The sequence below is a fragment of the Ahaetulla prasina genome, chromosome 1 (genome assembly GCF_028640845.1).
Source record: "Ahaetulla prasina isolate Xishuangbanna chromosome 1, ASM2864084v1, whole genome shotgun sequence".
NCBI lineage: Eukaryota > Metazoa > Chordata > Lepidosauria > Squamata > Colubridae > Ahaetulla > Ahaetulla prasina.
In genome coordinates, this window is record NC_080539.1 from 217330671 (window position 1) to 217356761 (window position 26091).

Sequence of the window (26091 nt, forward strand, 5' to 3'; positions counted from 1 at the left end):
ACTTGCTCTTTCAGCATTGTGTTTAGTTCTTGATTGTTGGTCTAGTGTTACTTTTATTGTTAATCTCGGCTCATCTGGGTGTTGATTGCTGTTGAGAGGATGTTCAGGTCTTTCTGTTTCCTTTTTGGCTTTTTGATTGCTTCTTTTGAATGATATGTAGATTTCTTTATCTCTCTATGTCTGTTGATGACTGATTTGTCTGAATGCCAGGCTTCTAGGAATTTTCTAGTGTTTTTACACTTGACTTGGTCTAGGGCAGTGATGGTGAACCTTTTAGAGACCGAGTGTAAACTGCAAGCCAAAACTCACGTATTTATCGCAAAGTGCCAACATGGCAATTTAACCTGAATACTGAGGTTTTACTACCTAAAATAATGATAAACAAGGCAGAATTCAGCTAATTGTTCTAAGAAAAACATGATAAATGCACTTTTATGTCCTTTCATTTTTTCTGCTTTTGAAATATTACGTTTAGCAACAATAAAAAAGAAAAACTTTTGTAATACCATTTCTCTTCCCCCCCCCTTTCTGTCGCTCTTTCTGCTCTCTTTCTCTCTCTTTCCTTTTCTCTTTCCCCCTCTCTCTTTCCCTCCTTCCCTCCCTCCCTCTCCCTCTCCGTCTCTGTCTCTGACTCTCTCTTTTTCCCTCCCCCTTCTCTCTGCCTGTTTTTCTCTCTCTCTGCCTCTCTCTTTTTCTCTCCCTCCCTCTTTCTCTTTTCCTCCCTCTCTATCTTTCTCTCTGCCTCCCACCCCTGGAGGCGGGGAAGGAACGCCTGAACTGGTACTGGGTGGTGGTAATCTATTATTGAAGTTGTAAGTTTTTAAAACTAGAAGTAAGACTGCTGTATTGAGTTATAGATTTAAGTTGGAAGTATGGGGATATATGACATTGCATTATTTAAATTTAGCTAATGTTGAATTGTTTCTTGTGCTTTATTAATTTTTCTTTTTCTTCATATTAAAAATACATTTGGAATTTAGGGATGTGTTCCACGATTATTGGGAGGGTCATTAATTTGTGGGGCCTCAAATTGAAGACTTGTACATAGTGCACAGTGCATAGTGGGCCACTAGGTGAATCACAATGAAAAAGCTATTTTTAAGCTAAACAGCCTGTATGTAATTTCCTGGATTCCTTTTTAAAATTTGACATATTAATCACTTTCTAGTTCTCAAAAACATATTTTGAACGAATTGTTAGATCAGCAACTTTGTGTTTGAATGCTTTTAGAACTATGAATAGATTCCATCTGGACCCACTTTGTTTTCAATTTGTCAGTAAATTCTAGAATTTATAAACATTATTTATCTCAAGCACTTGGAGTTCTTTGATGAAAAAAACTTATTTGTTTGACTAGAAATCTCTACTACATCTTCTATAAAGGAGGAAAATGCAGATAATGTACTTTTTTTTTTGGTTCAATTGCCTACTTCCCACTGTTGATATATTTGAAGATTTATAAATTACTGAATTTCATATTATGAATTTCATATGAATTTCCTTCTTTCCAATTTGCATAATTTTTTTTCTTTTCTGAAACTTTGTGTTCTGCATTTAACACATGCATTTCTACTGGAAAAAGATTTTTCTGGAAGAAGACTACATAATGCAAAATTTCATTTAAATTGGGGGGGGGGAAATAGGATTGTTTCATGGTTACATAAAATAATTTGCAGTTGTGTAATGAAGTAAACATGTTTTATAGGTGCAATGGATGAGCTTCATAGCCTGGATCCAAGAAGGCAAGAACTGTTAGAGGCTAGATTTACTGGAGTTGTGAGTGGCAGTACTGGAAGTACGGGAAGCTGTAGCGTTGGAGCAAAGGTAAAAAGGAATGTGGACTACTGCATTCAAAATAAATTCAGAGGGTTGATACTTCATTATACAATTACTATGGATTGTGTGCAGTTGTGCCTGTGATTGCAATTAACCCTGAACCATGGTGGCACAGTGGTTAGAATACAGTATTGTAAGCTAATTCTGCCCACAGCCAGGAGTTTGATCCTGACGGGGCTCAAGGATAACTCAGCGTTCCATCCTTCCAAAGTTGGTAAAATGAGGAGCCAGATTGTTGGGGGCAATATGTTGACACTTTAAACCTCTTAAAGAGTCTGTAAAGCACTATGAAGCGGTATATAAATCTAAGTACTTTTGCTATTATCAGTCTTATCATATAGGTGGATTTAGAAGTATTTTTGGTGTATATCAATCAAAATGATGCAATGAACAACAACCCCTCACTTTAGTGGAGGAGGGTAAGAAGATTGTGATCTTAGTATTTCTTTTAATTTTTAGTAGCTTTTAATACTAAATAGGGGCCTCTGGTGGCTCAGACTGCTAAGACAGTCTGTTATTAACACAGCTGCTTGCAATTACTGTAGGTTCAAGTCCCACCAGGCCCAAGGTTGACTCAGCCTTCCATCCTTTATAAGGTAGGTAAAATGAGGACCCAGATTGTTGGGGGGCAATAAGTTGACTTTGTATATAAATATACAAATAGGATGAAGACTATTGCTTAACATAGTGTAAGCCGCCCTGAGTCTTTGGAGAAGGGCGGGATATAAATGCAAATTAAAAAAATACTATTAACCATGGCATTCTGGGTCAGCTGCATGATAATAACCCAAGACAGGTGTGGTAGGGATTGCAACATGTAACCAATTATAAGGGAACTATGATGGAAACAGCCAGCACTGATGCCCTGCTGGTGGAGGAGCTGAATAGCTTCTTCGCCTGCTTTGAGGTTAAAAGTGGTAAAAACCTGTGCTAACCAATTAACAGGGTTCCTGACAAGGATTTTTAACATTTCTCTGCAATTGGCTAGAGTTTCATTTTGCTTGAAAGCAGCCACAATCATTCCAGTTCCAAAGAAATCAGCCATAAACAACCTGAATGACTATAGACCCAATCCAATGACGTCTATAGTGATGAAATGCTTTGAGAGATTGTTTCTACAACACTTCGGGTCCTGTCTTCCACTAAATTTTGATCAACACCAGTTTGCTTATAGAAGCAACAGGTCGACAGAAGACACCATCGCCACTGCTTTACATACTGCATTGAGACATCTCAAGAAATCTGGGAACTATATCAGAATGCTTTTTATAGACTTCAGCTCGGCCTTTAATACCATCTTACCAGGCATTCTCATTGAAAAGCTGACTGACCTGAATTTCCCTCCCCTCATTTGTGACTTGGTCAAAGACTTCCTGACGGACCATCCACAAACAGCAACGGTTGGGTTTCTGACATCTTCCACCCTGAAACTCAGCATAGGCTCCCCTCAGGGCTGCGTGCTCAGCCTCTTGCTGTACTCGCTGTATACATATGACTGCATATCGTCAAATCCATCTAACACTATAATAAAGTTTGCAGATGACACAACAGTGTTGGGGCTTATAACTGGAGGGGACGAATCCGTATACAGGGAAGAAGTCCAGAAGGTATCCATATGGTGTTCAAAAAACAACTTACATCTAAATACTAGCAAGACAAAGGAGATGGTGCTAGATTTCCAGAAGCACAGAGAGGAACCTGCCCCACTGTACATCGAGGGAAGCTGTATGGAGAGGGTTTCCTCTTTTAAATTCTTGGGAGTGCTCATTAATCAAGATCTCACCTGGAAAAACAACACATCTCTGGTGGTTAGTAAGGCTCAACACTTAAGTTGAAGTTAGTAAGTAGTAAGTTAAGTTAGTAAGACTTCATTTCCTTAGAGTCCTGTGGAAAAATCAGGTAGAACAACAGCAGATAACTTCTTTCTATTGGTCTACAATAGAAAATGTCCTCACATACTGTATAACAGTATGGTATGCTGATCTAAAAGCTAGGGACAGGAAGATGCTACAGAGAGTGATTAATTTGGCACAATTCGGTTGCCCTCTAACACCACTAGATGACATTGTCAGGTCTCGCTGTTTCAGCAGAGTAAGGAAGATATTTAGGTATGATTCACACCCTAGATAGTGTCTTTTTTCGCTTCTACCATTGGGCTGAAGACATCGAAGCATAGCCAGCCGGACAAACAGGTTTAAAAACAGCTTCTACCCATGGGCTGTCGGACAAACACAATCACAATCACTCCATGCACATATGGAAATGTATGACTAGTCTTTTTCCCCCAGTTACTTGTATAGGGTTTGTTCTCTATACTATTTAAGTTGTTTTGTATTTTTTGTTATGGATTGCACCAGAGAGGCTAAACCAATTTCATTGTATATGTACAATGACAATAAAGGCTATACTATACTATACTATACTATACTATACTATGATGTTAATACAGGAAGCACATTCAGACATTCATTTTCTCTACAGGGGCAAATGTGTTACCCAATGATCTCCATTGGTTTCTGTAGGACAGTAGTAAAGTGAGCAGATAATGAAATCATTTGATCATCATAACGCAAATACGACACTTTCATACTTGAGTCAGATAATGGGATGCTGTACAAATATGTAAGAGTGGGATTTTCTATCAAGACATTATTGGGTGTGTCCCCATTTTTGCACCATTTTAGTATGTTGCAGACTTCACTGCTGACCAAACCATGGGTGGTGGTTGAGAGGGCATTCTCTTTTCTGTTGACCAACTTATTGCATAAAATTCCAGTGAGACTAACCTTGCTTTCATTATGGAGTGTTTTTCACAAGAAACTTAAAATGTTTTTATTTACTTAGCCCTTAAATGATTGTATTCATTGACATAATTGTTTGCTTATTTTTAATTGTTGGTTATTGTTAGTAAACGATATTTCATTATACCTATTATCATTATTGTACACAATTTTCCTTCTATAATGAAAAATAGTGTAAAATATAAATGTAACTACATTTGACATATAAAATCTTATTTCTCACATAGTCCTCTGTAAACAGTTGCAATTGTTACTGCTTGTTCGACAACTCTACATATGTGATAACCAGAGTATGTGTATAATCATTCATTTTTCAAACCATGAAATCTATTAGTAATGCATTATTTAATTTACAATTAGCAATTTACACATTTGATGCTTTATTTCTTTTATTTATTCTTTAGGCTTCAACTAATAATGAGAGTTCCAACCACAGTTTTGGCAGCTTGGGATCTCTAAGTGACAAAGAATCGGAGGTATGAAGTAGTTAAAAATATTTAAGTGAGAATTTCTAACCTGTCATTTTTATTACTGAGTTCAGTAAAAGATAGACACATTTAAGAGGGTTTCCTAGCTAATTATAATTAGAATATTTGCATTAAAGATACGGAGAAAACTGATGCACATCCTGACAGAATTGATGCACTTACAGGAAGATTATTTCAAAATGATGTATTGTTTCATTGTGAATTAACTGATTATTTTTTTTAAGCAAATGAAAATTTTGGATAAAATTATGAGCTATTCGAATTTTCTTAATAGTTATGTAAAAAAGAATATATACACACAGCATGTGGAGGACAATAAGGTGAATAAGCCATATATCTTGTTTTAACCTATCAGGTGAATAAAAGAATATGTTGCTTACAAGATTGGTGGTTTATTCAGGGAACTATTATGGATACAATCCAATCTGATCAAATATCTGAAAATTTTATTTTAAATTGATCATATTTTTATCCTTAAGAATTGTAATTAAGAGAGGTCTGACTTTTTGTATATCTGCATTTCTGTTGTGATAATTTGACACTTTTTTCAACCTAATAACTATAGGGAACTTTGTTTTTACATTTCTAAAACTGAAAACAAGATATTAAATCCTGTATCTTCATGATTTAGAAATTACTGAAAATGCTTTAATTAAGCAGTCTGTTTAATAAATGGTTTCAACTTATTTAGGTATTGACCATGTATATTAAGGTTGTATGTTAAAATCAGGCTGCTCGCCTTGGTAGACTTTCTTCTTCCTGTTTCTTTACTCCAGATCTGTTCTGAAAGATTCCCAAATCCTGTAGGAATAGATGTTGATGTTGTTTGTGAGGTTGTAGGAAAAAGAGACAACCACCCTCTCTCCTCTATCCCAGTTCAGCTGATAGAAAACGTTCTATGAAGCATTGAGATTCAAACCACAGTAGTAATTTGAAAATGGCAAGAACATTAATTTTCTGATGACTTATGCTCAAACTGTCTGAAAATTAAATGTAGATAAGGACTGTATTTGAAGAATGAAACCAGTTCTATTTGTCTTGGGAGGGCTTTGATTTATTTTAAACAACTCCTATGTTCCAGTCAGCACTTGGGGATTTTTAAAAGATTATTTTTATTCTGCCTTTTAGACCTGTCCCAGCTTGGGGATTTAGGAAAGAAAGACCCTCGACTCTATTTGTAACAAATTGTATACTATTACTAAAGCCAAGTGGTTAAAGTGTATGTAAAGCCAGATCTGAGGATTCCCGCATAAAACTGATAGTTTTCCCCTTCTCTCAGCCCCCCAATGTCCAAAGACGTTCAGACTGGTGGTTTTGGATAAGGTTTTAAAGGTTTGGTGCATCTTTGGTTCGCATTCCTATCACATTCCGTTCCCATGCCTATGTCTTTGGATCATTCAACGGTTGTCTTTGGTTGGCACTTCTGGTTCCTATCATTCCCTTTCCCTTTTTCCTCCCTCCCATACTTTATGGCAGGCTGCCATCAAAGTGAAGCTGGCTGAAATGGTGTGATAGTAGATCTAAAGATGCCTTTAATACTTTTATAAGTAATTCAAGGAGGCAAACATACCTACAAAATTTTCTTCTCCTTTTTTCACCCTGTGAGATGAGTTGGGCTGAGAGAGAGTGGCTCAACGAAAATCACCCAGCAGGCTTTCATGCCTAAAGTGGAACTACAACTCAGTGTTTTCTGGCAGTTCTGTCATGAATAATGGTTGACCTCTGAAATGTGGAAGCAATCCCCCTCCTCCTGTCCAGGATAGGAGTTGAGCCCAGGTCAGGTATACTAGACCGGGAAGACTGTACTAGAAGACTAGAACTACTTCTACTGTGTTTGGCTGTTATAATAGAATCATGCAAGTCTAATTATGGTATACATAATCACCTTCCTTTTACTCCAGTGAATTAGGGAGGTGCCTGCCTGAATTGCTTCTGAATATTATTTCTTTACTCTGGACTTAAAAAAACAGTTTAATCATTTTGCCTCTGTGATTGTTCTTGTTTAGGTCTGTCAAGATCATCTTAATTCTCTACAATTGTTTACCAGCATGAGAGTGCTGTGTTGCCTTGATGGTCTTAATTGTGTGGGATTCTTACCTTATATTTCTGTGTTGCTGCTGTTAGCCACTATATTGAATAAAATGGGCAGCCATATAAACCTTTTAAATAAATAAAATCTGACACAGCTTCACATACCACCTCTAGTTGTGCCCTCTCCTTGACTGCCAATCCGGATGATTCCATGATGAACTATGAATTTATTAAACGGTGGGCTGGAAACCTTCCACCTGGTTCTGTCAAGCAATGAAAGTTGAGGGAATGATTGGATTTGGGACATGATTAATGACTCCTTAAAAGAGGAATATTATAGCCTTGAAAGATGGAGTGGTGTACTCCTTCAGGAAGAGACCATCTAAATATCTGACTGGTCTGGGCAATATTTTGGATGCCTTTTTAGGGAAGATTTTGCAAAAGATGGTTGGAATGCAGATACAGGAGTGCTAGATGAGAAGGATTACCGTGATCATCTGCTTTCAGATATCAGACCTGAATGTGGGATGGAAGGCACATTGCTCCCTTTTGTTGATGTTCTCTGTCAAGACCTAAATAAAGGAAGTACAGCTATTTTGGTATTAGATTTCTCATTGGCATTCAGTACCATCAATCATAGTATTCTTCTGGATCAGCTGCAAGGGCTGAGATTGGCATAATTTTATAGTGATTACACTCTTACCTGAGTGGACAGTTCAGACAGCGGTAATGATGGATGAATGAACAAGACCTTGGCTGCTCCTATATGAGCTGCTATAGTTTCATTTTTTTTGTTCTCTGTGTTTTTTAAAAGCTATGTTGAAATGGTGAGATACCTAGTCCATCAGTTTAGGGTGAGATATTATTAGTTCGCTGATGGTACCCTGTATTATATCTCTATCTTAGGCCAAGCAGGAGATAAAGTAGATCTCTTGATTTATTATCTAGAACAGGGGTGTCAAACACAAGGCCCGCAGGTTGAATCAGATCCGGCCCACAGGGCTCTGGAAAATGTTATTTATTTATTTATTTATTTATTTATTTATTTAGTTAGTTAGTTAGTTAGTTAGTTAGTTAGTTAGTTAGATTTTTATACCGCCCTTCTCCCGAAGGACTCAGGGCGGTGTACAGGCATAAATAAAAAACAAACAATACAATATACAAATTTAAAATGCGTATTAAAAAACTTATTATAATTGGCCTAGAAAACATTAAAATAAATAGAGAACTAAAACCCCATTTAAAATTAATATTAATATTAAAAAATTTAAAAACCGATAAAAAATTTAAGCCAGCCCCGCGCGAATAAAAAGATGTGTCTTCAGTTCGCGGCGAAAGGTCCGAAGGTCAGGTATTTGGCGTAAACCCAGGGGAAGCTCGTTCCAGAGTGTGGGAGCCCCCACAGAGAAGGACCTTCCCCTGGGGGCCGCCAGCCGACATTGCTTGGCGGACGGCACCCTGAGAAGTCCCTCTCTGTGAGAGCGTACGGGTCGGTGGGAGGCGTGAGGCAGCAGTAGGCGGTCCCGTAAGTACCCAGGTCCTAAGCCATGGAGCGCTTTAAAGGTCGTAACCAAAACCTTAAAGTGCACTCGAAAGGCCACAGGTAGCCAGTGTAGTCTGCGCAGGAGCGGTGTTACGTGGGAGCTACGTGCAGCTCCCTCTATTACCCGCGCAGCTGCATTCTGGACTAACTGAAGTCTCTGAGTGCACCTCAAGGGGAGCCCCATGTAGAGAGCATTACAATAATCCAAGCGAGAGGTAACGAGCGCGTGAGTTACTGTGCACAGGGCATCCCGATCAAGGAAGGGGCGCAACTGCTGAACCAGGCGAACCTGGTGGAAGGCCCTCCTAATGGCCAGCCTATGTTGCTTCGGCTAAGTCTACACAATGCGAAGAGGAAATATTGGGCCAGCATGGCTTTGGCCCAGTCTACCCAATGCGAAGAGGAAACATTAGGCCAGCATGGCTTCAGCCTGGTCTACCCATGCGAAAAGGAAACATGCCAACAGTTTGAGGAGTGGCATCAAGCTGGCCACACCCACCCAGTCAGTCATGCCCACCCAGTCGGCCATGCTCCGTGAGTGGCATCAATCTGACCATGCCCACCCAGTTGGCCACACCCACCCAGTCAAGCATGCCCCCCCCGGCCCCCCCGAGGTCAACCACAGCTCTGATGCGGCCCTCAATGAAATTGAATGTCAAGGTTCCAAGTAATACATCCCATTCAGTAAGAACTCCAAGGCAGGTAAATTCCTCAAAGGACACTTTATTGGGACATATCAAATTGGCACATTCCTGGTGGAAAACTGGCTCTAAGCTCCCGCCAGTTTTACACCCAATTAAAACTTTGTCACTTCCCCCCAGAGTTTCCAGTCACATGGTCCAATCAGCATACAGTCCAGTTGCTAGGTGACCTCAGTCTCCCCCTTTCAAATACCTGCAACAATGTCCTTGATTCCCAGGGCAAATTATTTATTTATTTATTTATTTATTTATTTATTTATTTATTTATTTATTTATTTATTTATTTATTTATTTATTTATTATTCAAATTTCTATACCGCCCTATCTCCCGAAGGACTCAGGGCGGTTTACAGCCTTATGAAACATAAAGTATAAGAATAAATACATGTTAAAAACAACATTTAAAAAACTTATTCCATTAGGCCAAATTTAAAACTATGGTTAAAAAATACAAAACCCCATTTAAAATTAATTTTAAAATTAAACTCTAGGCCAGCCCTGCACAAATAAATAGATGTGTCTTAAGCTCGCGGCGGAAGGTTCGAAGGTCAGGAAGTTGACACAGTCCTGGGGGGAGCTCGTTCCAGAGGGTGGGGGCCCCCACAGAGAAGGCCCTTCCCCTGGGTGTCGCCAGTCGGCACTGCCTGGCGGATGGCACCCTAAGGAGTCCCTCCCTGTGAGAGCGTACGGGTCGGTGGGAGGTAGTTGGTGGCAGCAGGCGGTCCCGTAAATAACCCGGCCCTATGCCATGGAGCGCTTTAAAGATGGTAACCACACCCCATCTATCTCTATACCCCCCTCCCTGGCCCCTTTCGCTCCAGGCTGCGTCAGCCCTGAACACATAGTGAGAAGAGAAACCTCCCTAGAAAAAACTATGAAAAAGAAAATGGCTACAGTTCGGCCAACTTCAGTGTTGATACTGAGTTTGACACCCCTGATCTAAAAACCATAAAATATGAAGCTGTAACTAACTTCCAAAAAGTTGAAGTTGCTGTTCATCTAGTAAGTTTGTTTGTATCTGACTCTAAAAGAGTTGTATCTATCTTCCGAAAGGGACAGGTGCAGAACTTGAGAGTTCTCATAGATTCATGGCTCCTATTGGAGCACCAGGTAGAGGCTTTGGCTATGGAACACTTTGCTTATTTCCAAGCTGGTCTGCCTATTATGTCCACTTTTAGAGCTGGGGTTCTCAGGGACAGTTATTCATGCCTTCATTATCTTGTGTTTGATATCTGTGATGCAGTCTGTATGCTGGTAATACCTCTATTCTGGTGCTTCATACTTTGCAATATGGTATGTTTCCACTTTTTCTTTCCTGGTCAAAGTTAATGTATAATTTTATTAACAAACAGAAAGACTTTAAATGAACCCTGTGGAAAGGCCCTTAATGGTTTTTTTTTTTGTTTATAACAGAATACATATATTTGTTTAGAGGCCAATATTTAAGAATATTTTTGGTATTTCTATACAAGCATTTTATTTTTTTGTTTAAATTATCTGAGATAAATTCTGTGTCCTAATACAATGATGCAATCTTGGCAATTATGTAATTACTCACATATGGTAAATAGGTAATTACACAGTTTTGTATTACAAAAGTAATACGTGAATTATAGAAATAAATTATGCTTTTTTGCTTCTTTTTGGAACAGATATACAGCAGTGGTAGTCAACCTGGTCCCTACCGCCCACTAGTGGGCATTCCAGCTTTCATGGTGGGCGGTAGGGATTTTGTCCGATACTGAAGCACTTTCCTTTTTTTAAAATTTAATTGACTTTTTAAAAAAATTTCATAGCATTATTTAAAAACATTTTCATTAGGCTTTCATAAAATTCCCCGTGACAATTTAAATTTCTGAAAATATACTATTTGTATCACCCGCGCATAAGTTTAATGAAACTAAATGGTGCTATGGTGCGACTGCAAACAAAAGATCCTTGTCCCAGAATAGCTCGCGCATCTCCCCCCACACCACCCAGCTGTAACAGACAAGCAGAGCTGGTAACCGGCGTCCCCCCCACAACCCAATCCACGATGCGCGAGAGGCATGCGCAGAAGATGATACACGGCGCATTACTGTGGAACCGGTGGGCGGTTAGAAAATTTTACTACTAACAGAGATACAAAAGTGGGCGGTAGATATAAAAAGGTTGACTACCCCTGGATATACAGTATGTAGATTAACTGCTAACTCTTCTTATTTGTTGAAAAAACATGATTTAAAATTTTTTTGTCAGACTCCTGAGAAAAAACAATTGGAGTCTTCGAGGGGTAGAAAAAGGAAAGCAGAAAACCAGAGTGAAAGCAGTCAAGGTAAAATATATTACTATGAAATCAATTTGATAGTATGAATGAAAGTTGTCAGCTGATCAAAATGCCATATTCAGTAAAGGTTCAGCTTTTTGAAGTGTTAGAGATTGTGGTGAGTCTCTTTCTGTTTCATGGTTCCTTTAATAATTATCCACATTTCATAGCTGGACTGCCAAAAACAAACAACCCCCCCCTCTGTAATTAATATTATAAGAAAAATGATACCTATCAGAGTTGTTAGTAAGTTATTGATCCAAACAGTGTTTTGAACAAGATAGTTGTTTGAATGACTCTTTACTTTTATGGCTGCCAGGTAAATTATTAACATTGTGCTCATATTTTTCCTTCAAATATTTTAAATATTTTGTGAGACAATAAAATGTTAACTTAAGAAAAAAGCTTATCAAGATGGCATTTAGTAAAGATTGTTCTTACTTTATAGACTTTCAGGCCTTTTAAGTGAACTCCTTTGGATGAAAATGTTTTCAAATTAAGGACTTTGATTAGACATTTTTAATTTTATAATTGGTAAATAATATTTTAAAACTATAATGCTTTATTGGTCTTGTAAAATATGTAACAATAAATAACTAATCTATTTTTTTCATACTGCTGTTTTCTTCAGATAGTGAAATGATAAAAAAAATTTTTTTTGCTTCCTAAGTTGAGTCTGCTAAATATATTTAGACTCATAGAAAAATCATAGAATCAGTTTGAAAAAATAATATGAATAAAAGCTAAATATTATAGCTTTTATAATATTTATTATAAAATAAATATATATATATTTATAATATTTGTTATATTATATTATAACAAGAACATATAAAAACAGTAAGCAACTCCATATAAAAATTCATGCCAGTATAAATCTGTTAGTCATGAATTGAGGTTTTGTTTTCTGCAGCAAACTAATAGATGCTATCTTACAAACTTCAGCTAAACTTTATTTGTGTACTACTTTAAATCAGTAGTAAAAATAAATCTGGGAAAACTGGATTGTTTCTCATACTTTCCTTTCTCAAATGGATATGTTTAGCAAATTTTATTTAAATACTTGCCAAATTAAAATAATATGCTGTAAGGAACCTTTTGGGAAATATGTGACATTGTTTATAGTTTTTAAAATTTATTGCACTATTTTTTCTTAATCTTAACTTTGTTTCAGGGAAAAACATTGGGGGACGTGGGCACAAAATTAGTGACTATTTTGAGGTAAGTTCAATTTTAATACAAATTATTTTGCTGATATGATCTTTTATTTTGATTCTGATTAAAAAGTATTCATACATTAAAGTATACTTCATTTGATAGGAAATTGCTTGTTATCTATTTTTAAAAAGTAGTTTAAAAATGGAGTTCATAATATGGTTTCCTAGCATAGATAAATATTCATGTGCAGTAAGTGCCTAGAATACAAAATTATACTTATTATTTTAAGTACTATCAATCTCAAAGCCTACTGACTCTAAATTCTTTTATTACCTACATTGTGCCATATCAGAGAATAGTAAGCACAGTAGGTAGTCCTCAATTTACAATCACAATTGAGGCCAACATTTCCATTGCTAAGAAATACAGTTGTTGTTTTGCCCCACTTTCCTACATTTCTTGCCACAGTTGTTAAGTGAATCGCTACAGCAGACGGAGGGGCGGGAGAGGGGATGGTTTTGTGCTGTGGACCGCTTTCATAAATGCAACTTTGCGCACACTCGCCCACCACTTCCATGGCCTAGTTCCAAATGGGCCACAGTCCAACACCAGGCTACGGATCAGGGGTTGGGATCCCTGTTCTAGAACACTCTCCTTCACCAACATACAATTGATCCCAACTCTTGGCCATTAGAATACCTTTTAAGCCCAACCTTCTGTATTGGAGTCAAAATTGTTGGATTTCCCATCATGACAATAATTTTTAAATTGCTGATTGCCAATTAAGGGCTATTTATTTTTTTATGTTGTTTATCTTTTTGTTTGTTTGTTGAAGCTACCTAGAGTCACAGTCTTTGAATTTAAATAACAAAGTATATATCCTCCACCCCCATTCTTTCCCAGGATATCTGCTTGGTACATTGTAATGACTTTTCCATAATTAAGCATGTAATTGATTGCACTCCATTATTGTTTATGATAGCAGTGAAGCCCTTAGCGGAAATAATTGTTTTGGGTTCTTTCAATTATCTTGTCTTCATTCACAATCCAAAATTGTGAAATTATTTTTTGGCTTTCAAACAGGCAAGCTAAAAACCGAGGCTTCCTTACAACATAATGCTAAAACAGATGAGAGTGGATTGGGTATTCTGAACCACAAATTGTATTATTAAGCTGCATAGTTGAGAGGTATTTTAGGAATTGTAGCCAATTTTGAACCTGCCTTAAACTACAAGTTTTGGTCTGAATAGCAAATATCAAAAGGAGGATTATAAATTTGGTGTTTTATGCTGATTATATTAAAAAGACTTTCAATTCTACTTCCACTCTATGTTTAAGTCAACTATGGAAGCTTGAAAGAGATAACAAACGTGCTTATCTGTCTGCTTTTCATCATGTATATTAGTTATAGACAATCTTTTCTGCATAAAAATGTTTGGAAAATAGGATAGTACAAAAGATGATAGGATTGGAGTGATATGTATTTCAAGGCTCCTCTTGTCCCTTGGAGCAGATAAAACATTTCAGATTTCATATCGTTACTGTTGCTACAGTAGTCATCTACTTTTAAATCAGTATAAAAATAAGCCAGTAGTAGAATTTTCTGGCAAAAATATGGTATATCAGATCAGTTTGTTGGCTGATACATGTCTTGGGCCCTGCAGAGAGCAAGAAACATATGAAAGGTAAACTAGAGAGTTTTGTAGTTTTCGTTTTGCTTTTCTTGTTCAGTAATCCCAGCCTGCAAACATTAATCAAGGATCCTATCAATCTTAATGACCCTACATAATGAGGTTTTTTTTACTTGGATGTTATTTTAGATGTTATGCCAGAATAACAGTTTAAGAGCTTGTGTATTGTTCCTGGGGGATTGTTGATGCCTTCCCTTTCACTACATGTTCTCAGTTTTCTCTCCCAAAAGTTGATTTTTTCTTATATTTATCCTGTTTAAAACTAGGTCCTTATAGCAATTTGGGGATCAAGTTGTATTATTATTTTTTTCCTACTTGAAAAGTTATGGCTCCTGGTGATAAAAATACAACTTCTCCTTGATTTAATTATGGCATATCATTTTCCATACAAATAGAACTCACCTAATCCTAATCATCTCTCTTACCCAAGCTGAGAAAAAAAATCTGAATCGGATTTTGAACCGATGGATATTTGATGGAGAAGCTGGCTAAATTAACACAACTGTCTGCATGAAATTAATTAGAAATTCCCAGCTTTACAAAGACTAATATACAAATGGTTTGACAGAAATTATTAGCATAGCTAAACTTCCTGTGCCAACATTAAGAGAGGAGTGTGTATTAAAAATGTATAGCTTACTTTTCCATTTAGTCATTGATAGCCTAATAGTGTTGGGCTGAATCCAGTAGTATATAATCAGAATTCCCTTTGCCCAATATAGTTTTTCTTTAATCTTTCTCTCTCACTTCCTTCCCTTTGTATGTGCCTTGAAATAGCTCTGTAAGGTTTTCTAACATTTTACTAGAGATTGGGGGATGCACAAGGAATATATTCCTACTGATGGATTTAGTCTTCCTATAGATTAATATTATTAGTGATTAAAGTTCAGCTTTGTTTTAATTGTGCTTATTTCATATCCAGATGGTACTTGATATCAAAAATTATACGTCTTGATTTACCCACTAGTGTTAAAGAAAATTTAAATGGGACATCTGATAATTTCTTTTAATAAGGCTTTCTTGAGCTAAAACAAGCTTCAGAAAGGCAAATTTGTCTTTATTTTTTTAACAATACAATTTTGATTTTGTGCTATTGATGATGCCCTTTCAACATACATGAATTAGAATAGAATAGAACAGAATTTATTGGCCAAGTGTGATTGGACACACAAGAAATTTGTTTTGGTGCATATGCTCTCAGTGTACATAAAAGAAAAAGAAAAAAAATACCTTCATCAAGATACAACATTTACAACACAAAAGATGGTCATAGGGTACAATTTAACCCTTAATGATAGCAACAAAAAGTTACAGTGGAAGACTTAGAACTAAAAGGGTGTTCATTTGATGGCTCACATATACTAGCAGTGATCAAGTTGAGCCCGTGGAAAATTTGATAAGCCACTCAGAGTTTTAAACTACACATGTGATCTAAAGTACAATTTTCTAACGGGAGTATTTACGAAAAACCTACCAGTATGGGATTGCGGAGAATGTGGATAAAACTGTTCTACTTCAACCTTATGCATTACGAAGCCATTGACCTATAACAATTTGTTCAATTTTAGTTTTGTGTTTATAAACTTAAGGTAATTGTTTCAGCTTATTTATGGAGTTACGATGGCTTTCTCCTCTGTACTATTTAATAATGGTACCTAACTCACTGAAGCATTGAGGCAAGGGATGTTGCAGGTCCCCTCTCCTAAGGAGGTACATATGGTAGGAGCCAATACATCTGGTAGGACCTAGAAGAAGGGCCTTCTCTGTGGTGGCTTCCTCCATTTGGAACATTCCTGCAGAGATTAAATTGGCCTCCAGTTTGACACTCTTTTCCAAGTCCCTGAAGACATGGTTTTGTCAACGGGCCTGGGAGTGGAGTGAGATGGAGCCCATCAAGTGGCTTGTCTGACTGATTTTGTCAGTTGGGGGATTGGGGGGGGGAGTTATTATTATTTTTATTGTTTGTAGATTAGGTTTTTATTTTTGTAAGCCACACAGAGTCACTGAGAGTGAGTGGGCGGCCATACAGATTTAAACAAATAAATAAACACAAATAAACAAATAAATATTACATAATGCAAGAACTGGAAATGATGGCATTCCAGAGGACCTTAAAGATTTGGTTTGAACCCCAAGCCCTGAACTAGGATCTCTGAGGCACCTTGTGAGAAGTGTTCGGATATATATTTATATGTCAATATATAATTACTTCTTTGTTTATCTTGCTTCTGGCTTTCTATATTGTACTATATAATGTCTGTTGTATAGTGAAATGCCCAGTGTCACTCTGGAGTCAGACCTTAATCAAAGAAACAAAAATCTTACAAGGCAGATTATTTACATCTCTTGAAAAGATACTTGTTTCTTCAAAACAATTTCTTTTAATACTTTCATTATGTATATTTTAGACATGCCTAGAATTTAGTACCACTCAGAATTTAGCATAAGTGAAGTTAAAAAAATAAAATAAAACTGCTGTACAAAGCTGGCAGATCACATTATTGTTGTTAGTGTTACTTTTTGCTGAAATTAATAATAATCTAATAATCATATTAAGAATAAAGCTAACAATACATGGAAAGCAACAATTTTGCCTTAAATAACTGATGTTTAAGTAAATATGCATCTTTTTTCCCCTCTTAGTATCAAGGTGGAAATGGGTCTAGTCCAGTAAGAGGAATGCCTCCTGCAATTCGTTCTCCTCAAAATTCACATTCCGCCCCTTCTTCTGTAAGTGTAATCTATAGACATCATTGGCCAGCATGCAATACAGAATGTCTTGTGCACCTTTGAAGCTGGTATTGCAGATGCTGTTTTTATATTACGTTGTTGGAGCAAAATTGTTTATCCTGTTGTTTTTTGCTTTTAGTGACCAATTACTTGGCAATAAACCTGTAGAATTAATAGAATTAATTTCCTTTGTTTATGATGTCTGGTCTGTAGCAGGAGATACTTGTAAGTCGATGCTTGTAAGAAATGCCAGAAATCATATTATGAAGGGCCGTTGCAAGGAAATGTAAAGAAAGAAGTCTAAAAATAAACTAATATGCTAGATGTTGTTCCATAGCCTAAATAAATTTAAAGTCCTGAACGTTCAAATGTGGTCCATTGAGTCCTACTGCTACTGCACAGTGGCATAATCTTGGAAGATGAAAGCATTTTTTTTTTACTGAGGAGTTTTGTGGTTGCTTTTGCTTCATCAACTGGGAGAAAATATTGTTAAACTATTAAAAAATTTAAAAAAACTGAAAATTCAGGGAGAGAAGCTGCAATATCCAAGGGAGGTAAACAGTCTTTGCAATTATATGACTTATATGTAAGAGAAAGTATCCATTTTTTAAAAAAAATAATAATTGTGGTTTACAGTTTTACTTGGGGGAAAAAATTCACTGAAAAGAATCCCCATCTCATTTTTTTTTCTTGTCCTGGTTATTTTATTCGGCACTGATAAAATATTTCCTTTTTCATTATTATCATAAAAGAAAACTATATTTCACTATATATGTTACCAATTCCTTAGAGCACCATTAGCTTTCTTTCAGATTCATCAAGAAGCCTGAAATTAGACAAGCTACTTTAATAAACAGCAGATATTTTAAAACCATACAAATTGTTACCATCTATATCTGTATCCATGGATAGTGCATCCTTTCTAGCCAACAATCTAGCAAAGTGACAAGCACTTATTCTTGGGTGAATTCTCTGGATGTCCTTATCTGTCCCTTTGGTTGCGGTTACATAAAGCTTCAGACAGCTAAAAATAGACAAATCAACTTAGTTCATCAATAGCAATAATAATGTTTCCTGATTATTGTGTGGTAAATGCCTTTCATCCCACATCCGTTTTAGTCACTTGAAGTTGCTGCATTGCTTATTGAAACTTAACACAATTTCTACTTGCTGTAATGGACAATAACTGCTACTGGAGGAATTTGAAATGAGCAAATGCTCTCAGTGTTTTTTTTCCATTGTGTCCCTTTATAGTAGAGGAAATGTAAGTCAACCAGCTATTGTACAAAGAACATAGTACCATGGGAATATCCATTGTCCAACAGTATTTGGAACTTTCATGGCATGGTTATTGTATTTATATAGTGATCTGTAAAGTGTTTCTTTCTTCAGGGGTGATTATATTCAAGAAAAATCAAGTAAATTTCTTGATCCTCTGTGGTGTTTCTAAGATGCCTTATTTTTATTGATTTAAAAAAAAACACTTTGCAATAATATCTTATGGTTCTTGTGCATCATAGATACCGATTTAGAGAATGAAAAATAAAATTCTTGCCTGTTGTATGATTGTTACCCATTGACCCATAGAAAACCCTAATTCAGATATTTATAAAGATTTCTTCCAGTATTCTGATAATACGATAAATACTTTTTGTATATCTAGGTTCGGCAAAACAGCCCCTCTCCTACGGCATTGTCTTTTGGGGACCACCCTGTTACTCAACCCAAACAGTTATCGTTTAAAATCACTCAGGTGTGTATCTTGAATTCTCAGTATCTATTTAGTGCTAAGTAAATGAATGAATGAAGGCATTAATTAGTTTCATTAATCTTTTTCTCTCCATTTCTATTTCCACATTTCTGAAAGCGCTTTTGCCATGAATCTGTAGGTCTCCATAACTAAAGTGAACCATGGGATGCTGTGAAATGCTGGCGATATCTAGAAACAAAGCATTCTTAATGTCTGTGTGTTTTCAACCCTCTCCACTGTAATATCAAGTGATCTGCTAGGAGATATTTATTTTAAAAATATTGAAAATATTTCAAAACATTTGCTTTGGAATTTAAGTTTCCACGACTCATAGTTAAATTGGAAACATCAGGTGATGAATGAAAAGGAAGAAAGTGAGGAAAAAAATGCTGGCCATTACTATTAGGATTATCTATTCACAATAACAAAAACAAGGAACAAACTAATCAAAGATGAGTTAGAGCCACTGTTAATGCTTACCTGGTGGTAAAGGTGGTGCAATGTCATAATATCTCTGCTCTTATAGCATCCACAGATTGGTGCTCCACAACCCTGTTTCAAGTGACACAAACTTGGGTAAAAAGGAGGACCTCTTACAAGGGATATCCCCAGCATTTTACTGCGTGGAGGAACTTCCACAGTGTCTGTCAGATAAAGACACTTGGATTTGTTCCCACTTGGATGCTGGCCTTGTTACAAGTCCAAATGAGATTCTTAGTGTGGATTCTTGTCTAGTTACCTGGGAATGGTTTGAACCTGTTCGTCTTGAGGAAGTGGACAGGGTCCTTAGGACTGTGAGCTCAGCCATCTGCTCTTTAGATCTATATCCCTCCTGGCTTGTTAAAACGGGCCGGGGGATGTTGTGTGAGTGGATTCTGGGAGTAATCATTTTTTCTGTAAAGAAGGGGATTGTTACTTTACCTCTTCAAGAGTCCTCGGTTCACCTCTTCCTCTAGAAGCCATAGCTAGATTCCACCATACTAGACAGTTTTGTCCAGTATCTCATCTTCCTTTTGGGAGGAAGGTGGTAGAGAAATAAACCTTGGAAGAAACAGAGTATCTGAATCATTTCAGTCATGATTCAGACCTGGGTATAGGATGAAAATGGCATTGGCCATGCTTTTGGATAACCTCTAGTATGGGTAGGATGTGGATAGTTCATCCATCCTTACTCTACTTGACCTCTTGGCAGCTTTTGATACCATCAATCATGATAATCCTGGGTCAAATGATTGGGATTGAGTGGCATGGAGTCATGTTGACTCGCCTCCTTCCTTCAGGGTCTGCACAGCATATATAGCTCTGATTATAAGGCTGTTTCACTTTTGATAAAGATTAGATGTAAAACTCTTTATGTCAATGGACATTTTATCTTGGATCCTCTTCATTAGTACATCTGAATCTTTTTATCTCTGAAATTTGTGTTAAAGTTAAATTTTTGACTGGACCTTGAACTGATTTTTTTTTTGACAGAAATAATTTATGGCACATTAACTTGCTTCTTGGTTGTTTGAATAACAAAAGCTGTTAATATACATTTTGTTAAGATAATGATGATTTAATAGCTGACCAGCTGCTGTAAGGTTGTAAACCAAGATGATGCAAATAGAATGATTCAGCAAGTTTATCACTTTAAGAGGCTGTCTATATAAGGGTGGCCATTAGAGGGTGCCTCTCTCTCTCCTCACGTTCTGTCTCCATAACAGTGTGCTTCCTATTATAGTTGAAGATTGATTGCCTGCCTTTGCTTAGCACGTGTATATATACTGTATATAACTTGTAGATAAACCACTGTTTGAAAAACTCTTGTGTATTGTATTTTGCTCCTGGGTTGTCTCAAAATAGCAGTCACACTGTGCACACTCTGACAGGTTATGGGCCCAGTTCAAAGAGAAGGCCAGAGTGACTAGAGAGACCAGAGAGAAGAGAAACCCAGTGTGAACTTGCACTAGAACCGGAGGGGTTGTGCAATGTGGTTTGATAGTGGTTAGTGGCTAGTGAAAGAGAGGAGGCAGCATGGCCTCTGTCGGAGTAATGGGAGGAGGTTTCTTGGTGTCTTGGCTGAATGAGACAACCTACCTCTCCTGGAATGTAAAGATGGAGTGAAGGGAGGAGTTGTGGATAATTATTTCTAATTGACCAGCATTCCTGGATGATGGGGACTAGAGAAGAAATGTAAAAGCATTAACCAGCATAATTCTGGCTTTAGAGGACAGACAGCTGATACATGTAAGGGGTCTCCAGTCTGTGAAAGAGTGTTGGGAGGCTTTGCGCTGTGTGTATGTTAGAGAGATTGCATGCAGTAAAGTGTGGCTGATAAGGAGACTGTATAAAGCACAGCTGGCACTGGGGGAGACCATGTCCACACATCTGCAGGATATGAGAAGGACATTCCTTGAGTTAGAGGACAGAGGAATGATATTTACTGGGGCACACCAGGTGTATGTGGTGCTCAGTTCTTTGGAAAGTTCATGGGACGTTCTTGTGACTAGAGTCCATGCAAGAGCAGGATTGAACCATGGAATATTTGACTGGTCGATTGTTGGAGGAGGAGCAGAAACAGCTGGAGAGGCAACCAGGAAAGGGAGGAGAGAACGCTCAGCACAGACCAGCATCTGCAACAAAATCTCAAAATAGCAGTCATACTGTGCACACTCTTGTTGACACATTTGCACTAATAGGGTGTGGGGAGACAGATTGCCCTTTCTTTTCCTTGGGTTTGGAACGTTTTGGACTTTCTCTTGTAAAGTTTAGAGGCTTGAGTTTTTAATACATAGGCATAACCTAAGCATCAGTCAGTGTTCTCTGAATAAAACCACAGAAATTTATATAGTGCTAATTTTTTCTCTGGCTTCCTAAGGGAAATTATTTTGTTTGGGTAAAAGAGGTCAATAATTACTTAGAAAGGTCTGTTGTGATATGCATTTGCTGGGTTTTTACATTTTCTCTTCTCCCCCCCCTTTTTTTTTTGATACAGACTGATCTCACAATGTTGAAATTAACTGCACTTGAAAGTAATAAAAATCAAGACTTGGAAAAAAAAGAAGGTCGTATAGATGATTTGCTCAGGGTAAATGTGATAATAAGTTTAATAGAAATATTGGGTTACCTGTGCTAAATTAATGGAGTAGGAGAAACTACATGCTGTTTTAAAATGGTAACTTATATTAGTTGTATTTGACTCAAAATACAAAGACAAAATGGCATAAAATTTTCTTATCATGTTCTAAATATAATGTCCTCCCACATTTCCATATGCTTAAAATGAATTCTTTAGCCTCACTTCTGCTGCAAATTATTTTGTAAATAAATGCCAAGGTTTTCAAGAGAAGATACAACTGTACTTTTATTTATATGCAATTTATAATCAGTATTCATAATATGTATATACTTTCATTTAATTCTTAGGCTAATTGTGATCTACGTCGGCAAATAGATGAACAACAAAAGTTACTTGAAAAATATAAAGAAAGATTAAATAAATGCATTTCAATGAGCAAGAAACTTTTAATTGAAAAAGTAAGTTGGATTGTATTTTATTTGTATTTGGAATGTTATGGAAAGAAAACTTTGCTTTGACAATGTAAATAGAGGATGGGACCAGAAGTATTTAACGAAAACTGAGTTAGTAAGAAAATCCTTAGATCAAAATACTGACAGAATTGTTGTTATTGACACCTTGTGAGAGCTCTCCACTTTCCTGTCATAGTTAAGTCAGATGTTCTAATATTAGGGCAGCTGATAGGTGGAACAGTTTCCAATCATTGAATAAAACAGTTTGTAGCTACCTTGACTGAATAAATGGGCTCCTGTGATAGCCATATTGTGGTGAAGTCCATAATTATTTTTTAACAATTCAGATTTTGAAGCTTTTCAGTCTTAAAAACATTTGACTCTGTAGTATGGCACTTGTGATACTGAAACAGGATATTCTGTTTAGCTTTGATGATTTCAGCTGATATACTAAGTGATAGAAGCAAGCTGTTGTTTCTAATCTAAGAAAGTCTTAAATAATGCTTGAATAAAGATTACTGAGTCCTATACAGTAAATAAAAACATTAAAGTTAATATTTTAGGAAAATAATAATTGTATAACCTTACAAAATGCTTTAAAAATGCCACAGAGGAACATATCTAGATCATTTTTTATTAGTAGATGAAATTGCCTTTTCAGAAGTGGTTAAGTCACACCTTTTGAATATTTTGATTTTTTAGAGCACACAAGAAAAGCTGGCAAGCAGAGAAAAAAGTATGCAAGACAGATTACGCCTTGGGCATTTTACAACTGTTCGACATGGTGCTTCGTTTACTGAACAGTGGACAGATGGCTTTGCATTTCAGAATCTTGTAAAGTTAGTCAATGTTTTGTTTTTAAATTGCTAGTTCCCCGGAGTGGTTGATTTATATTAATTCTATCAGCTAGTGCTCTGAATGGTTTTGTATACAGTGTTGTTATTCTGTTTTGAAAATCAAAGAAACAGAGCACTTAATCAACTGCCCTTCCTTCCTTCCTTCCTTCCTTCCTTCCTTCCTTCCTTCCTTCCTTCCTTCCTCCCTCCCTCCCTCCCTCCCTCCCTCCCTCCCTCCCTCCCTCCCTCCCATTAGTTGAGTCAAATTCAAAAGGAGAATATTGACCACTTTCCATAAAGATTATTATAAACATAGATCACAGATTTCAGATTAGCCATTGTCTATAAGTAGCTTGCTGGTTAAAGATCTCAAATCCACAGTATAGCAGATCTATAAGTAATTAGTCTGCCTGGTCACAATAAACCAAAAGCAACAAGTAAGCCAGAAGTTAATAAAACATGTAACTTGTTCTTCAGAAGTTCTGCAGTTTAAAGGCGATATTTTGATTTGCAGGCAACAGGAGTGGGTAAACCAACAAAGAGAAGATATTGAAAGGCAAAGAAAACTTCTGGCAAAACGAAAACCTCCAGCCACAAATAATTCTCAAGCACCTTCTGCCAATTCAGAGCCTAAACAGAGGAAAAACAAAGCCGTCAATGGAGCAGAAAATGATCCATTTGTTAGGCCCAATTTGCCACAACTGTAAGCTCAGAACATTTACTTAAAGACAAATGGATGTATACAGGGGCATCTGTGACAGGGTCAGCGATGCCAAATGGCAGCCATGAGCAAGAGATCTAAGTGACCCCTCCCTCCTTTAACAAGCTCTGGAAAAGGAAAGGTGTTTCATCACCTGGTCATGCCCAGAGTTTTGATATTGTTGACACACATAACAATCCACGTGTGCATGTGTCAATACATACAGTATAAATAGATAAAGCAGGAGTCGGTCTTCTCTCTGTGAGAATTCATTATTATTAACGTGAATGGGGCCATGTATAAGGACACTAGAGAGTGGAATTATATTTTCTCCCAATTTTCAGTGTGTACTGAGCACTTAGGTTATTTTTAAGATTATTTTTGTGTGCGAACAACATTTTTGTTCCTTGCTTGCTTTCCCCCATAAAACTCAAAGAGACTAGGAACTAATTCTTTTGATTATGCTAATTATAGCTTCTCCCACCCCTCTGAAAAAGAACTTGTTTCTTACATGATCATTTTGGTGGCAGACTTGTAATAAAATTTGTTTTCTATAAATACCCATATTTATGGAAATGTATAACTAAGACTAGATTTTAATGATGGATAAATTATGTTTATGCAATTAAATACAACATCTGAATATACTTTTTAAAACAAATTCATAGAAGGATTTTATTTTGGACGAGTCTTAAAATCTTGTTCCTGATCTATAAAGTTTAACCTCTTTGAAACTACTATTTTTAGGGTAATCAGTGGTTTAGTGTTCAAACAAAGTATAGTTCTTAATGGGTAATCCCATCTTATTAGATCTTCAGTATTATTGGATTTCCAGGATCACTTCTAGATTAGATTAAAACTGTAGTGTCACCATTATTAGAACTCCAGTACCATTTTTCTTTTTCTAATATATGAAGCTCTTTAGACAAGAAATACTAAAGATACCCAGTATTTGGTTCTCCTGGAGACAGAGAGAGAGGTGATCCAGAATTAATCTGGATTCTGAAATACTTGAATTCTGCATTCAACTCTTGCTAATTCGGGACACAGTTGTTTCCCCAAAGTCTGCAAAATAGGGCTGGATATACTTCAATATTGATTTGGGATGAAAGTGGGGGGGAGCATAGCTGTCTCAGGTTTGTTAAAAGAGACTGATTTTTTTCAGTGTTCTAGGTCAGGGGTCTCCAACCTTGTCAACTTTAAGACTTGTGGACTTCAATTCTCAGAATTCCTCAGCCAGCTTTGCTGGTTGAGGAACTCTGGAAGTTGAAGTCCACAAGTCTTAAAGGTGACAAGGTTGGAGACCCCTGTTCTAGGTGAACCTAAAAAAAAGTTATGGCTGCTTTATAAGTTGCTTGAACTTCAATAAGTAGATTTCCTAAAACAATTGCAGGACCACACAAAAGTCTGTAAAATGTCAAACTATTAGTGAATAGCACGGAGGTGCTTCATTTGTGTCACATCCAAGCACAAGCTTTATTACCTATCATTTTCAAGTCCTGTACAGGCTTCTTCTTATTTAGAATAGCAATGTGTCTTTATATGCAATTATCTTCCATTTGATTTTAAAATGTTATTACTTGTATTTACCCTTGTAGGCTAACACTAGCAGAATATCATGAACAAGAAGAAATTTTCAAGCTTAGATTAGGACATCTCAAAAAGGTATGTAATGTAATCTATTTTTCCTAATCCACTCTTACTTTTGATTAGTTTGAAGTGCTATAATCACACAAGAAACCACCCTATTAAACTTCATCTCCTGTCTTTGTTCCTTTCTAGAAAGGCAGTTGTTCCCTTAATTCCATATTGTGCATGTAATAGTTATTCCATTTTAAATGCTTGTAAAAATGTATCAACAAAACACAATTATCATAGGGCTGTGTACAGTGAACATACACAAATAAAAATAAATGTCACAAACCAACCTGCAGTGTTTGATAGATACTTGATTACATCAAATAATTTAAAAAGCTACATTTTCCTGAAAATATGTGTTCCACAATTC

The 26091-nt window shown here is 36.6% G+C and overlaps 1 protein-coding gene across 4 annotated transcripts in view; it reads left to right on the forward strand.

The window, feature by feature from the left end:
• The window catches only part of TLK1 (tousled like kinase 1), an 89137-nt gene that overhangs the window by 41748 nt on the left and 21298 nt on the right, over positions 1-26091 (forward strand). For 3 of the 4 annotated variants that reach the window (XM_058190778.1, XM_058190796.1, XM_058190805.1), the window contains 11 exons: positions 1706-1824; positions 5042-5113; positions 11639-11714; positions 12880-12926; positions 17198-17284; positions 18948-19037; positions 22012-22104; positions 22443-22553; positions 23250-23386; positions 23898-24086; positions 25682-25748. In XM_058190778.1, coding sequence (XP_058046761.1) covers positions 1706-1824; positions 5042-5113; positions 11639-11714; positions 12880-12926; positions 17198-17284; positions 18948-19037; positions 22012-22104; positions 22443-22553; positions 23250-23386; positions 23898-24086; positions 25682-25748 — 1088 coding nt within the window. The remainder of the gene's footprint in view (positions 1-1705; positions 1825-5041; positions 5114-11638; positions 11715-12879; positions 12927-17197; positions 17285-18947; positions 19038-22011; positions 22105-22442; positions 22554-23249; positions 23387-23897; positions 24087-25681; positions 25749-26091) is intronic. The other variant, XM_058190789.1, reaches the window with a different exon arrangement.